Raw genomic sequence first — 16,077 nt, forward strand, 5'->3', positions numbered from 1 at the left:
TTCCAGGCTTTCCATCACCTATGGAAACTTTTAATTGCTGTTTATTAACATGAGGAGTTGTGCCAATGAAAGTAAAATAAGCCATTATGATACTGAGAAACCAGAATAAAACTATTAGAGACATCAGCCAAATCCTAGGCTTACCAAAATCAACTGTTTGGAACATCATTAAGAAGAAAGAGAGCACTGGTGAGCTTACTGATCGCAAAGGGACTGGCAGGCCAAGGAAGACATCCACAGCTGATGACAGAAGAATTCTCTCTATAATAAAGAAAAATCCCCAAACACCTGTCCGACAGATCAGAAACACTTTTCAGGTGTGGATTTGTCAATGACCACTGTCCGCAGAGGACTTCATGAACAGAAATACAGAGGCTACACTGCAAGATGCAAACCACTGGTTAGCTGCAAAAATAGGATGGCCAGGTTACAGTTTGCCAAGAAGTACTTAAAAGAGCAACCACAGTTCTGGAAAATGGTCTTGTGGACAGATGAAATGAAGATTAACTTGTATCAGAGTGATGGCAAGAGCAAAGTATGGAGGAGAGAAGGAACTGCCCAAGATCCAAAGCATGCCACCTCATCTGTGAAACACTGTGGTGGGGATGTTATGGCCTGGGCATGTATGGCTGTTGAAGGTACTGGCTCACTTACATTATCTTCATTGGTGATACAATTGCTGATGGTAGTAGCATAATGAATTCTGAAGTGTATAGACACATCCTATCTGCTCAAGTTCAAACAAATGGCTCAAAACTCTTTGGCTGGTGGTTCATTCCACAGCAAGAAAATGATACCAAACATACTGCTAAAGCAACTAAGGAGTTTTTCAAAGCTATAACATGGTTAATTCTTGACTGGCCAAGTCAATCACCTGATCTGAACCCATTTGAGTATGCCTTTTATATGCTGAAGAGAAAACTGAAGGGGACTAGCCCCAAAACAAGCATAAGCTAAAGATGGCTGCAATACAGGCCTGGCAGAGCATCACCTGAGAAGACATCCAGCAACTGGTGATGTCCATGAATCGCAGACTTCAAGCAGTCATTGCATGCAAAGGATATGCAACAAAATACTAAACATGACTACTTTCATTTACATGACATTGATGTGTCCCAAACATTATGGTCCCCTAAAATGGGGGGACTATGTATAAACATTGCTGTAATTTCTACATGGTGAAACCAAAATGTGATTTTTATTAAAAATCAAAATGGCCTTTATTAAAATCCGACAATGTGCATTTTTTTTCTATCACAAATCTCAAATTGTGGAGTACCGAGGCAAATAAATAAATGACGGGTCTTTGTCTCAAACATTATGGAGGGCACTGTAGTTTAGGCAGTTTCTATCACCACGTTTAAGAATCATTTAGGCAGGTGCATGGATAGGACAGATTTTATGGGATATGGGACAAAAGTAGGCAGATGTAAATATAGTAGATGGGACATGTTGGACAAGGTGGGCTGAAGGGCTGGTTTCCACACATTGATTCAATGGCAGGACGGAGCATAGCCAGTAAAAGGTGAACACAGGCAGATTGTTGGACAATGGCCAGAGATGATTAGACAGGTGTGGGCCTGAGAGGATAGAGTTGCAAACTGTTAAGGTCAGGAACAGAAAAGTTGAGAATTGTGTTTTCTTTAAAATCCTGGTTGATTGCAAAGTACATTTATTTTGGTGTTAAAAAGTTTGAATTGTCTAATGTGTTTCTTTTATGTGTTTATAGCCATTGGAAATCTGCAACGATCAGCCAGTCAGCGCAGCACAATGACTTACCAAAGAAACAACTTTAGCCTGAATTCTGTGGGCAATTATGGTGATCCGTACAGAGTGCCCCAGTACCGACCAACTGAATCTAATTACCCTAGACTTCATTATAGCATTCCACCTGATGAAACTACAACAAGATCCCCATCAATTGACAGCATACAGAAGGATCCAAGGCAGGTGTAACTGGGGTTGAATTTTCGAACTACATTTGGGACATAATTGTAGCTTAGCCACTGCAGTTAGATTGTTGATATAATAAACAGGGTAGAGTTGCTGCCACACAGCACCAGAGTCCCTGGTTCGATCCTGAACTGACCTTGGGTGGGGTCCGTTTACCTTCTCCCTGTGACTGCGTGGGTTTCCTCCCATATCCCAAAGACATGCGGGATTCGCTGCTGTAAATTGTCCCTAGTGTATAAGGGAGTAGATGTGAAAGTGGTATAACGTAGAACTAGTGTGAACGAATGACTGATTGTCGGCGTGGCCACAGTGGGTGGAAGGGCCTGTTTTCATGCTGTATCTAAACTAAACTACTCACTGAATCAACAGGTTCAGTAAATCCAGCCATCCTAGCATTCTACTGAATTTGACACAGGCTTGATTCATTGCACATGTCACAAGGTAATTATGCATGTGAAAGGACAATTTTCTGTATCAATGCCATCAGAGCAAGAGGCAGCACAGTGTTTTGCAGGCATCTGCAGTAATCTGCAGAAATTAATAAACTGGTGAGAAATTAAGATAATAAACAATACTTGCTATTTAAAGAAACGCAGGAAATATTAGCCAAAAGTAAAACATATCATATTTCTAATCTTAGAATACCACAAATGTTTATACATGGGGCATTGAACCAAAAAATGCAAATCAAAATTGCAGGAGAGAGCCCTGAATGTCCATAATCATAATATCTGCAGGGAGATAACATTTGCCTTGAACAAAAAGATCATTTTTAAAACTGCATTGTTATCATTTGATCAGAAAACAAATTGGCATATGTTTCAAAAATTCTAAGAGAGTATTGAAGAATATTAAGGCTTGGAAGAACTTCAAGCATCAAGTAATTAGATTTAAATTGAAGTGTTCTAAATTAATTTGCCTAGTTTAGTTTCATTTGTTATTGTCACGTATACCGAGGTACAGTGAAAAGCTTTAGTTTGCGTGTTGTCCAGTCAAAGAAAGGACTAACGATTACACTTAAGCCGTTCATACTGCACAGATAGGAGATACAGGGTACAACATTTAGCGCAAGATTCAACATTGTAGTCCAATAAAGTCCGATTAAAGATAGTTCAAAGGTCTCCAATGAGGTAGATGGGAGGTCAGGGCTGCATTCTAGCTGGTGAGAAGACCGTTCAGCTGCCTGGAAACAGCTGGGAAGAAACTGTCCCTAAATTTGGTGGTACGCGTTTTCCTCTTGCCTGATGGGAGAGGGGAGAGACTGGTCCTTAATTCTGCTGGCAGCCTTGCTGAGGCAGCATGAAGTACAAGTGGAGTCAACGCAAGGGAGGCTGGTTTGTGTGATGGTCTGCTTGAAGAAGAAGTTTACTCATGTTTATGTCCTCATTTCTGTTTTAAATCAGAGAGTTCGCATGGCGTGACCCAGAATTACCAGAAGTGATTCATATGCTCCAACACCAGTTCCCTTCAGTTCAAGCTAATGCAGCGGCCTATTTACAGCACCTCTGTTTTGGAGATAACAAAGTAAAAACAGAGGTATGATTGCGTTTTATTTCTCAGGAGAGGTCTAAAAGAATGAAAGACAAAGTGAGATTTAGGACATCAAATTGCAAAAATGCATCATGGAAATGTCAAAGACTAGAGGGCATAGCTTTAAGGTGAGAGGGGCAGGTTTTGTACATAGAGTGGTGGTGCCAGGAACGAATTACCATGTGTGGTGGTGGAAGCAGATATGATAGTAGTGTTTTTATCTAAACACATGGATATGCAGAGATTGGAGGGATATGGAGCATGTGCAGGCAGATGAGATTAATTTGTCTTGGCATCATAATCGGCACAGACATAGTGAGTCAAAGAGCCTGTTCCTGTGTTGTAATATTCTACGTTCTGCTACTTGCATATTGTGCACTGCTACACAACACTGGTCACCTGCAAAAGTTAGCTCCTTATTAAGATTGGATTAAAAAAATTTAGTAATAATCATTCCAATATTTACATTAAAAGACTTCCGTAAATTAAGAGTATTCCTAATGCATGCCTTTTTCTCCCCAATTGTCTTCGTTGCAGTGATTTTCTCAATCAGAAAACTTCTGCAGTGGCAAAATAAACTTAACTCAGCTGATTTTTTTAAATCAATCTACATCCATTTATATAAGCTTTAACCATAATTATTACAAGAAGGCAAATGGAGAAAGGATATAAGTACAAGGAAAATAAAACTTAGTGAAGCGACTACGTATCTGTTCTCTGGCTGTACAGAACATTCTTTAGTTCATTATTTTGCTTCAATACTAAACTCCACCAGATCAGTTGCGGCAAATTCAAGGCACCAAATTCTCCTTAATTTTGGTTGACACCCAGATCTGTCTGTTTATCTTCTAAACCCTCTGCAACTAGTCTGTTAATCGTGTGGTTGTTGGACATTCACTTCTGACAGTGCTGGATTTACCTATAGGCTTGGCAGGCTGAAGCCTAGGGCCTCAAAATCTAGGGGGCCTCTGGCCAAGGTTTATAATATTTTTGACACTGTCATAGGCCTTTCGTAAATATGCTGTCACAACGCACTGTAGTCTCCAAACAACCCTTCAGTAATTTTCCTTGCCCTCCATTTCAGAATAATAGTTTTAAGCCGATGACTCAACACTAGCACTGGCAATAAATAAATAAACAAACAAACAAGAGCAGCTTTCCATCCCACTATCTCATTGGCCACGCTCAGCTGCACATCGGTGTCAATCTGGTGGCACCGGGGTCCGACAAACTTTCACACGTGCTCCAATAAGCAGTGATGGTGGGTGCAGGGAACATCTTTGAATACTTGCAGGCTTTTAAAGTCAAAACTCAGGGGTAAGTAAAGAAGTGCAAAGATATTTGAACTAGGAAGTTTGGCAAGGAGCAATGCTAGGGGTAGAGCTGATAATCGTTGCTAGAAACCTACTGTGTAGTGCTGTGGCTGCCACTGTCAGGTTAGTAATAAAATTAAGCTTATTTGTAGCATCTTTGTTAACGATAGGAAAAAGCATGCTTGTTTTGTAAACGTTTTTTGGAAGCAGAGTTGATTCATATTTTGCAATATAATTGTCAATAAGGAACAATTCTTTAAGAAATATTTCCCAAATTTACAGATTTTTTTTTTTTCTTCACTCAAGTGGATCCCATTTTGTGAAATTCCTGCTTATTCCACACAATATTTACAAAGTTCGGTTATAGCAAAAGTTTTTTACAGCGTTAATTTTAACATTTATGCATTTTTTTTCAATCACTACGGTATTTAGCAATAACATTATATGTCCTTTAGAGAAGGAATTGTGAATTGCGGAATTTTCAGATTCAGATTCAACTTTAATTGTCATTGTCAGTGTACAGTACAGAGACAACAAAATGCAGTTAGCATTGGAAGAGCGACATAGAATATGCTTTCAATAAATAAATCTATTTACATGCATACAGTCATAGACTTCTTTTTCCTGTGGGAGGAGTGTCTGGAGGGGGGGGGGGGGTGATTGGCAGTCACCGAGGTACATTGTTGAGTAGTGTGACAGCCGCAGGGAAGAAGCTGTTCCTGGACCTGCTGGTCCGGCAACGGAGAGACCTGTAGCGCCACCCGGATGATATGAGGGTAAACTCCATGGAGGGTAAGGTCCATGGTTGGGGTGAGAGCAGTCCTTGGGGATGCTGAGCGCCCTTCGCAGACAACGCTTGCTTTGGACAGACTCAATGGAGGGGAGCGAGAAACTGGTGATGCATTGGGCAATTTTCACCACCCTCTACAGTGCTTTCCGGTCGGAGACAGAGCAGTTGCCATACAATACTGTGATACAGTTGGTAAGGATGCTCTCGATGGTGCAGCGGTAGAAGTTCACCAGAATCTGAGGAGACAGATGGACCTTCTTCAGTCTCCTCGGGAAGAAGAGACACTGGTGAGCCTTCTTGACCAGAGTTGAGGTATTGTGGGTCCAAGAGAGGTCATCGGAGTGTTGACCCCCAGGAACCTGAAGCTGGAAACACATTCCACCTCCATCCCGTTGATGTGGATGGGGGTGTGCGTGCCGCCCCAAGACTTCCTGAAGTCTACAATGAGCTCCTTGGTCTTCTTGGAGTTAAGGGCCAGGTTGTTGTCAGCGCACCATGCTGCTAGGAGCTGGACCTCCTCCCTATAGGCCGACTCATCGTTGTCGCTGATGAGGCCAATCACCGTTGTATCATCTGCATACTTGATGATGGTGTTAGTACCATGTACAGGTGTGCAATCATAGGTGAAGAGGGAGTACAGGAGGGGGCTCAGCACACAGCCCTGTGGAACGCCGGTGTTCAGGGTGAGGGTTGAAGAGGTGTGCTTGTCTAACCTAACAGACTAAGACTGGGGTCTGTTGGTTAGAAAGTCCAGTATCCAGTTGCAGAGGGAGGGGTCGATGCCCAGGTTACCGAGTTTGGTGTTCAGTTTAGAGGGTATAATGGTGTTGAATGCTGAGCTGTAATCGATGAACAGCATTCTTACGTAAGTGTCTCTTTAAACACCCGTCATCATCCTTGGCTTTACTCAAATTATTTAAAACCCATCTTCCTGTAGTCTTGGGAGAGGGGGATTGGGATGGGCCTCACAAATGGAATAGCCTAGGGCCTCTCTTCATCTAAATCCGGCACTGACTTCTGATCATCAGTTTCTTGGATGTAGCTGGATTGCAGAACTTTGAGATCTGTACGTTATGGGATTGCTTACTTCTGTCTATATTTCTACACGACCTATTGATTCACCTGTTTGACGTATCATTCTGAGATGCATGCTGCTTCGCTTGCTAAATCTCTTTTGCAGCCTTTGCAATTTATCATGTGGCTGATGTAGAGGAGCAAAGGATATCACAGTTGCATAATGTGGTAGAATAAAATTCTGCATGCTTTTGACATGCTCGATGTATTATTAATCTGTCCCTCTTAGCATAGTGGCTGTCCTCATGATTAAATAATAGAGGCACAGTGGCGCAGGGGTAAAGTTGCTGCCTTATAGCGCCAGTTCTCACGTTCTCCCAGTTATAGTGTGGGTTTCCTCTGGGTGCTCCGGTTTCCACCTATATCCCAAAGAAATGCAAGTTTGCGGAATAATTGACTGCTCTAAATTGCTTCTAGTGTGTAGGGAGTGGACGCGAAAGTGGGATAACAGAGAACTAGCATGAATGGGTGATCGATGGTCGATGTGGACTTGGTGGGCCAAAGGGCCTGTTTCTAAGCTGCATCTTTCAATTGTAATCAATTGATAGCATAGGGAAAGACCCAAGGCAGGGGGAACTGGAGTTGAATTTGAGTACCGTGGGGACATTGTATATCTTACCTGTTGCAGCTGCAATTATACTGGATTTGTTGATTTATAATAAATCATTGTCACTGAATTAGCAGATTCAGATGATACTATTGATTAACCGTAATGTTATTAAGCTGTCCATCCAAAGTAGTGCATGCCACACAATGATAGGAATTCACCAGCATCCTGACTGCTAGATAGATCCCTATTCTGTATTGGCAAGGAACTTTAGATGTTTGTTTCTCATGTTATCTTTATTGAAGGACTTTGAAGTTTGTGGTAATGAACAAGATTTCTTAATAGATTTGCATAATTGTTCTTGTATTTGCAGCTAATTTTAAGTGGTTAAGCCTGCATGTAGTTGCAAAGTAATGGATATATGGAATATGCAAACATTCATGGGAATTCGAAACAGCATAAATTATGTTTTTGGTGGTGTGTTTTGAATCTCTATGCTTGCGTGATATCCTAGAGAGTGCAGGAAAATAACAAGACTGAAATTAATCTGATTTATTTTGCATTTGCAGGAAATAGCTCTTGTTTTGACATTATTACAAAAGCTGCAAGCAAAGATGCTCGATCAATTGAGCTTTGTGTGTGTGTCAAAGCCAAAATTAACTTCAAAATCTAACGTGGGCAAACTAAGGATTAAGTTCAAGCAGCACAGATTAAAGTCATGTTTATATTAAGTAGCGACCAAAAAACTTGCAAATTAAAATCTAAATACAAACATTAAGGCACCTTTTATGCAACTTTAATATAATTCCAAAAACAATTTAGTATTTTCCTTGATTCACTTCACAGATATGTTCTATTCACGCACTTTTTAATGTGTGAAATGGTTGATTTTTGAACTGCAAATATTTACCCGCTGACAGTTACAAATTGAATTGAAATGACTAGCTTCTGTTCCCCATATCTTAGATAACATGATGAAACTTTGCTGATAAAGTAAAGGATAGCCAAGTCTATCCCTTATTGCTGGCAGCTGATGGGAAGCGGCTGTAAAGTGGGACAAAAGGACAAAGGATATTTATTGGAACATACACCAATTGGTGCAGTGAAATTTGAGTCACCATGCAGCACACAAATAAGATAAACACAACACTTTAGAATTTAACATAACATAACCCCCCCCCCCCCCCCCCCCCCCCCCCCCCAGCGAAATCAATGTTTCCCACTGTGAGGGAAGGCACCAAAGTTCAGTCCTCTTCCTCTGTTCACCCATGGTCGGGGCCTATTGAGGCCTCCGCAGTCGCCGCTACGGGCCCGATGTTTCAGACCCTCGAACGGAAGAACACTCTCAGCGGCCCGGAGCCTCCAAATGGTGTCGACATCGATTGTGGCTGCCCAGCTTGCAGCTGTCTGTCCTTTCATTCTTTTTGTTATTTTTAGTCTGTTTTAAAGTTTGTTTTTGGAGGTCTTTTAGTCTTTTTTATGTGGGGGGGAGGGGGAAACTGTTTTTCTTAGTCACTTCCTGGTCGAGGATGCGACTATTCTCCGAGCCGCATCTTCGCCGCCTCCTCGCGACCTACCACCTGGATTGGCGCTGCCTTTCCTACCGGAGACCGGCCAGAGCCTCGGTTTCAGCGAGCGATGCCTTACCGGGGTCGCCGTGTTGGAGCTCCGGAGTACTGGGACTGCCGACTTTGAACACCGTGGAGCTGTGGTCGGAGTTTCCAGCCGCAGGCGGCGCTGACTTTAACATCGCGGAGCCCTGGGATCTTTCGCCGAGGTCGCCAACGTTGAATCTCCACCCAGCTCAGCCTGTGGTCATCGGAATCTCTCTCCCTCTCCCCCCCTCCCCCCTCCCTCCCCCCCCCTCTCTCTCTCCCCCCCTCCCCCCTCTCTCTCTCCTCCTCTCTCTCTCCCTCCCTCTCTCTCTCTCTCTCTCTCTCTCTCCTCTCTCTCTCTCTCCCTCTCTCTCTCTCTCTCTCTCTCTCTCTCTCTCTCTCTCTCTCTCTCTCTCCCTCTCTCTCTCTCTCTCTCTCTCTCTCTCTCTCTCTCTCTCTCTCTCTCTCCCTCTCTCCCTCTCCTCTCTCTCTCTCTCTCTCCCCTCTCTCCCTCTCTCTCTCTCCCTCTCTCCCTCTCTCCCTCTCTCCCTCTCTCTCTCTCTCTCTCTCCCTCTCTCACTCTCTCTCTCTCTCTCCCCCTCTCTCTCTCTCTCTCCCCCTCTCTCTCTCTCTCCCCCTCCCTCTCTCCCTGCATTGTGGGACAGGCAAAGATGGAGGCTCCCCAGTCCTCATTGCCTCCTTCAAGGAGTTTGACATCTTCCTTTCTACTGACTAAACGAAACGCTGGATCCTGTCCCGCCAGCCTTTTTTTTAAATTTAGCAACTCAAAATGTAGGTGCGCCTTCATTGCCAGGAAATATGGTAATTTTCTCACAATGTCAAGACCAACCCTTATCTGCTTGCATGTGATCCATATCCCTCCATTCCCTGCAAATCCATGCAAAGATCCAAAAGCCTCTTAAATGCCACTATCGTATCTGCCTACACCACCACCCCTGGCAGGATAACTTAAAATGTATATCTTAAATTTCCAGAGATGTTCCATGAGAAATATTTAACATTTTTTTTGGACAGTTATGATATTGCTCACACTGTTGGAGGCATGGAAAATCTCTGCAATTAATTCTGGAAAAGCATGCAGGGCAAAGCTAGTAGCCTGATACAAAGCTGCACTTGAAAAATAATGTTAAACAGATGACCCCTAAATGGCGTTTGAATGATCCATACAATTGAAGAAGAGAATGAGATAATGTGAGAATAAATTATAGAACACATAAAAATATCACAGGTACAATTTTAAACCTAACTATCAAGCTGCTCACAGTGAAGTAACCCTTCCTCGATGCCCTTCACGGGAGAGGTTGACTTTCCTTAGATTCATTTCAAAATCAGACATGTTCTGAAACAGGCAAGTGATCCACTGCCAAGTTTTCTGCTCCTTCAACTAATTTCAAAATAAAATCTCCAAAAATGGAAGTGCTGAATTGTTAATGGTCAATTTGACATTTTGGCGGTCAGAAAAATTTGAATGTTCCATTTTGGCCGCTTTGGCACCTTTCTCATTGATCTCAATAACCTGGGGAGTATTTTACAGCATACAATGTAGATTTAGGATATTATGTTTTTTTTCTTGTAATTTGTTGCCATTTTCTGAATTTATCATGATTTATAATTAAATTATATTTTGTCACATTTACCAAGGTACAGTGAACGCAAATGAATGGTGATGATTTCAAGATGTGTGTACCTTTTGATGTTTGGACGATCATTATTGCGTTCTCGATAGAGATGATTATGTTTCCGTGCTGGGAGAGTCTCAGCCTCAGAATAAAAGGACGTACCTTTAGAATGGAGATGAGGAGGAATTTTGTTAGCCGGAGGGTGGTGAATCTGAAGAATTCATTGCTACGGATGGCTGTAGAGGCCCAGTCATTGGGTATTTTTAAAGAGGAGGTTGATAGGTTCTTGATTAGTAAAGGCGCCAAAGGTTATGGGGAGAAAGCAGGAGAATGGGGTTGAGAAGGAAAAATGAATCAGCCATGATGAAATGGCGGAGCAGAATTGATGGACTGGATGGCCTAATTCTACTCTTATATCTTATGATCTATTGTACTGTTTTAATCTGAAAATTTTAACAGAAATTCAAAATCCTTTTTTGTATACAATGAAGTAGTTATATAATCTTGCTTGTTTGCCCAAGGTGTGCCTATTGGGTGGAATTAAATACTTGGTTGACCTTCTGGATCATAAAGTCCTTGAAGTGCAGAAGAATGCATGTGGTGCCCTTCGTAACCTGGTTTATGGAAGAACAACCGATGACAATAAAATAGCTGTAAAGAATGATGGGGGAATCCCAGCCTTATTGCGCTTGTTACGAAAAACTGTGGATGCTGAAATGAGGGAACTCATTACTGGTAAGTGTTGGCATGCTATTCAAGCCTTTCTCAACTACATTAATAAAGTCAAACTAAAGAACTGATACATTTATTTATGGAATTTATAAATTTATGAACTGGAATTTATGAAATTCATTTATGCTGGCCTCAACACATTCTTAATGCTTGTATTTGAGACTGAACCATAGGGCAAATTTTGTCTATATGTGACTGAATTGATCATTGAGCCATCTAAAAGTGATTGTAAATCAATAAGGTTTTATTTTTTTTAAAGGCAATTTGTAAGCATTATATTTTAATATGGCAGCACTCCTGTCACAGTTGTAAAGTTCTCTTATTGATTACAGTGAAGAAGGCTACCGCTTGGAATCTAAAACAAAGGCATGGTCGCATCATTAGAAAAACTATATTTCTCAATTTTTTAAATTGACTGCCTTCTCTTTTCTCCTCTACAATACTTTTGTGTCTTGTATGGTTCTGTCCAACCAGTTACTGTTTGGCAATGAATTATTGATCGGCAGTGATGTGATATTAAAAACTACCGATAGCTGTAGTTAATGTTCTATAATTATCTTGTAATCATTAAAATATAGGGAATTTAAAAAAAATAATAATTTTGAGTTATAATGCAGTTCTACAGATCTAGAATTATAAAATAATACATATACGTTACATGGCATTTTTAAATCACAATAGTATCCAATGAAAGGGTCATTTTACAGTCATTTTTTTCATTAACATTTAAAAAAATGTAAATAAGCTCTGGCGAGCCATAACTTCTTTGTTGTGCAGAAATGGTTTGTTTTTTTAGTGTTAGATGTGAGATTTTTGTAGTGTCATGCATGGCATTGCAGAATAGACAGATACATGAATATCAGGAGGCACATTTGTGTCAAATGAGACTTTACCTTGAATAGTGTGACTTGGGTATGGCTTCAATATGCATTTGACCCAGATAAACACAATTGACATGGACATCTTTCTTACAAGCTTTAAAGAGTAAGCATTTTCTCTTGCAAATTGAACATCTTGCATAATATTATTTTCTTCTACACTTTTTTGGCTTTATTGAAGCTTTCACCTTGCTGCGATTGACATTTCCTGGTGTCATTAGCAATTACTTTGCACCAATGGCAGTAGCTAATAAAGTTGGGAGATTAGGAATATCTTTTGGCGTAACTGTGGCGCAACATTAATGAGACTGTGCAGATGATTCTAGCAGTGAATCGCTACCCTAAGTGATACATCTTTACAGGCCATATTGCTGCTGCTTCCGGGATTTGCTGCAAACACTTTGGCTTCAACTATTTCTGCATCTTTAACTGAACACTCCCCTTGATGTCCCACCTCCTGCGTAATGATTTTGTCTTGACTTGCTATAGTTGCTATATCTGATATAACACCTGCTTACACTACTATTAATGAGTAATGCTGTAACACCTGCTTGCATTACTGTTGTACTTACCTTTCATTGCCTTTCAGTTCTCCCATATAGGTAGCATTAGCCCATCTGACATTTTCTTTTTCAACTTTTTTAACTGGTAAGTTTCCTTTTTAATTTTCTCTCTCTTTTAACATATTTTATATTTTAAGTATGCTACACTGCTCTGTTGCCTGCCCAGTGTAACATTTGGCACATTGCTTGTTGCTTGTGACTTCTATCTGCTTTTTATTACTGTCCTCAGCTCAATATTATTTCTTTCCAGCTCTCTGTTCACCTCCAAAGCTCAGGCAACCCATCTCTCACCTTCGCCTAAGACCATTGCTTTTGGCTCCACTCTCCTGTCCTGGTTGCACCCAGTAAAGCTCTAGCAAAAATATACAAATTCAGACAAGAGAAAATTCTACACTGGGCATGCCTTTGAGGTATCATTGGGGGAAAAAAATAAAGAAGTGTTTTAAAGAGCACCAACAAAAGGGGATGACTGTAGAAACAAGCAGCTGCAGAAACGGATTTACAAAAAAAGACCCAAAGTGCTGCAATCACTCAGCAGGTCAGGCGGCATCTCCAGAGAATATGGATGGATGAAGTTTTGAGTTGGGACCTTTTGTCAGATTGTTGACTTAAGATGAAGAATTGTTAAAAACAATCGCTTGTTGCATATTTAATTGATGCCCCTTCAGTAGTTGTGCAGCATCAAATAGCCAACTACTTTGAAAATCAAGTGATTTTTCTAATTTTGTTGTACACTAAATTAGCTTTCCTCGGTGAAAGAACTGGATAGTAATTTCTCTTTTGAAATATATTGAAGCATAATGACCTCACTGGTACCTTACATGTAAACAATTACTCCATAAAATTGAATTTTAAAGGAACTACCAATGTAAAAGTTCCAGGAAAAAATGCAATTTTATTAGTTATTGGTAGTACTGAAAATATGTGAATTCATCGCGCCTCTGCACTTTTAATCATGCATTAATAGAATCTTCTAATGTAACAAGGCAACAGTTACAGCATTTTGATTTTACGTCCCTAAAGTGTCAAACCTGTAGCATTTTGAAAATTGATCTTAGTATTCACAACATTGTGCAGAATATTATGATGTCTCCAAAAAGTCTAGTTTTCTTAAACAAGTTAGTTTTTTTCTAGCTGTAGTAATGTTAAGAATGCAGGTAATGAAGCAGTAAGAGGAAACATTAGGATAAAGAAAGAATAAACAATGGAACAAAGATAATAAATTATGTATTGTATTAGTAAAATAATCTTTAGCATTAAACTTTAATCAAAATTAAATTGAATTGGACACATCTGAAAGCAAATCTTGCATTTAAAAAAATATTTTCACAACAATCAATATTAGTGAGATCAGAAGTAATGCAGAGAGGGAGATTACAGTAATAATAGTATTGCATGAGTAATCCAGGGTAGTGGGTATGTGGAATAAGTTGCCAGAGGAAGTGGTTGAGGCTGGTACAATCATAACATTTGGGCAGGTACAGTGCCCTCCATAATGTTTGGGACAAAAACAAATCATTTATTTCTTTGCCTCTATACTCCATCATTTGAGATTTGTAATAGAAAAAAAATCACATGTGGTTAAAGTGCACATTGTCAGATTTTATTAAAGGGTATTTTTAGACATTTTGGTTTCACCATGTAGAAATTACAGCAGTGTTTATACATAGTCCCCCATTTCAGGGCACCATCATGTTTGGGACACATGGCTTCACAGGTGTTTGTAATTGCTCAGGTGTGTTTAATTGCCTCCTTAATGCAGCTGGTAAGAGAGCTCTCAGCACCTAGTCTTTCCTCCAGTCTTTCCATCACCTTTGGAAACTTTTATTGCTGTTTATCAACATGAGGACCAAAGTTGTGCCAATGAAAGTCAAAGAAGCCATAATGAGACTGAGAAACAAGAATAAAACTGTTAGAGACATCAGCCAAACCTTAGGCTTACCAAAATCAACTGTTTGGAACATCGTTAAGAAGAAAGAGGGCACTGGTGAGCTTACTAATTGCAATGGGACTGGCAGGCCAAGGAAGGCCTCCACAGCTGATGACAGAATTCTGTCTATCATAAAGAAAAATCCCCAAACACGTGTCCAATAAATCAGAAACACTCTTGAGGAGTTAGGTGTGGAATAGTTAATGACCGCTGTCTACAGAAAACGTCATGAACAGAAATACAGAGGCTACATTGCAAGATGCAAACCTGGTTAGCTGCAAAAATAGGATGACCAGGTTACAGTTTGCCAAGAAGTACTTAAAAGAGCAACCCCAGTTCTGGAAAATGGTCTTGTGGACAAATGAGACGAAGATTAACATATCAGAGTGATGGCAAGAGCAAAGTATGGAGGCGAGAAGGAACTGCCCAAGATCCAAAACACTACATCATCTGTGAAACACGGTGGTGGGGGTGTTATGGCCTGGGCATGTATGGCTGCTGAAGGTACTGGCTCACTTATCTTCATTGATGATACAACTGCGGATGATAGTAGCATAATGAATTCTGAAGTGTATAGACACATCCTACCTGCTCGCGTTCAAACAAATGCCTCAAAACTCATTGCCGGCGGTTCATTCTACAGCACGAAGACAATGATCCCAAACATACTGCTAAAGCAACAAAGGTGTTTTTCAAAGCTAAAAAAAGCCCCCAAACAATTCTCAGCTAAAGATGGCTGCAATACAGGCCTGGCAGAGCAGCACCAGAGAAGATACGACGAATCGCAGACGTCATTGCATGCAAAGGATATGTAACAAAATACTAAACATGACTACTTTCATTTACATGACATTGCTGTGTCCCAAACATTATGGTGCCCTGAAATAGGGGAACTATGTATTTTGCTGTAATTTCTACATGATGAAACCAAAATGTATAAAAATTAAAATCTGACAATGTGCACTTTAACTACACGTGAGTTTTTCTATCATACATCTCAAATTGTGGAGTATAGAGGCAAATAAATAAATGATGGGTCTTTGTCCCAAACATTATGGAGGGCACTATATATGATTTTATATGATTAAAATCTCTGGCCCTTGGGAGTTGTGCAACACTACTTTTTTAATGTAAAAAGTGTTCCTGCCACTGTACCATCCACCAATCTGACGATAAACTGTTAATCACAATTCTCTGTTCACTGTCCTTTAGTCAATCTTCCACAGAACACTTTTTTATCATGAGCCAAAATCATGAGTACAGAGGCAAATAAATAAATGATGGGTCTTTGTCCCAAACATTATGGAGGGCACTGTGCGTGGTTCAGAGGAAAGGTTCAGAGCCAAACGCAGGTAGATGGCACTAGTGTAGATGGAGCAACTTGTTCGGCATGGGCGAGTTGCATGGCCAAATGGCCTGTTTCCACACTATATGACTCTATGACATTAGAAAGGCAGTTTGCAAATAGTAACCAAAGCAGTCTAGAAATATGTAAGGTAAAGTCTTACTTGGCCCAAGGAAGGGTTGCAAGA

At 40.5% G+C, this 16,077-nt stretch overlaps 1 protein-coding gene across 8 annotated transcripts in view; it reads left to right on the forward strand.

The window, feature by feature from the left end:
* The window catches only part of pkp4 (plakophilin 4), a 146,414-nt gene that overhangs the window by 95,645 nt on the left and 34,692 nt on the right, over positions 1-16,077 (forward strand). For all 8 annotated transcript variants that reach the window (XM_055638089.1, XM_055638092.1, XM_055638091.1 and 5 more), the window contains 3 exons: positions 1,730-1,950; positions 3,361-3,489; positions 10,964-11,177. In XM_055638089.1, the coding sequence (XP_055494064.1) occupies positions 1,730-1,950; positions 3,361-3,489; positions 10,964-11,177 (564 nt within the window). The remainder of the gene's footprint in view (positions 1-1,729; positions 1,951-3,360; positions 3,490-10,963; positions 11,178-16,077) is intronic.

The sequence above is a fragment of the Leucoraja erinacea genome, chromosome 7 (genome assembly GCF_028641065.1).
Source record: "Leucoraja erinacea ecotype New England chromosome 7, Leri_hhj_1, whole genome shotgun sequence".
NCBI lineage: Eukaryota > Metazoa > Chordata > Chondrichthyes > Rajiformes > Rajidae > Leucoraja > Leucoraja erinaceus.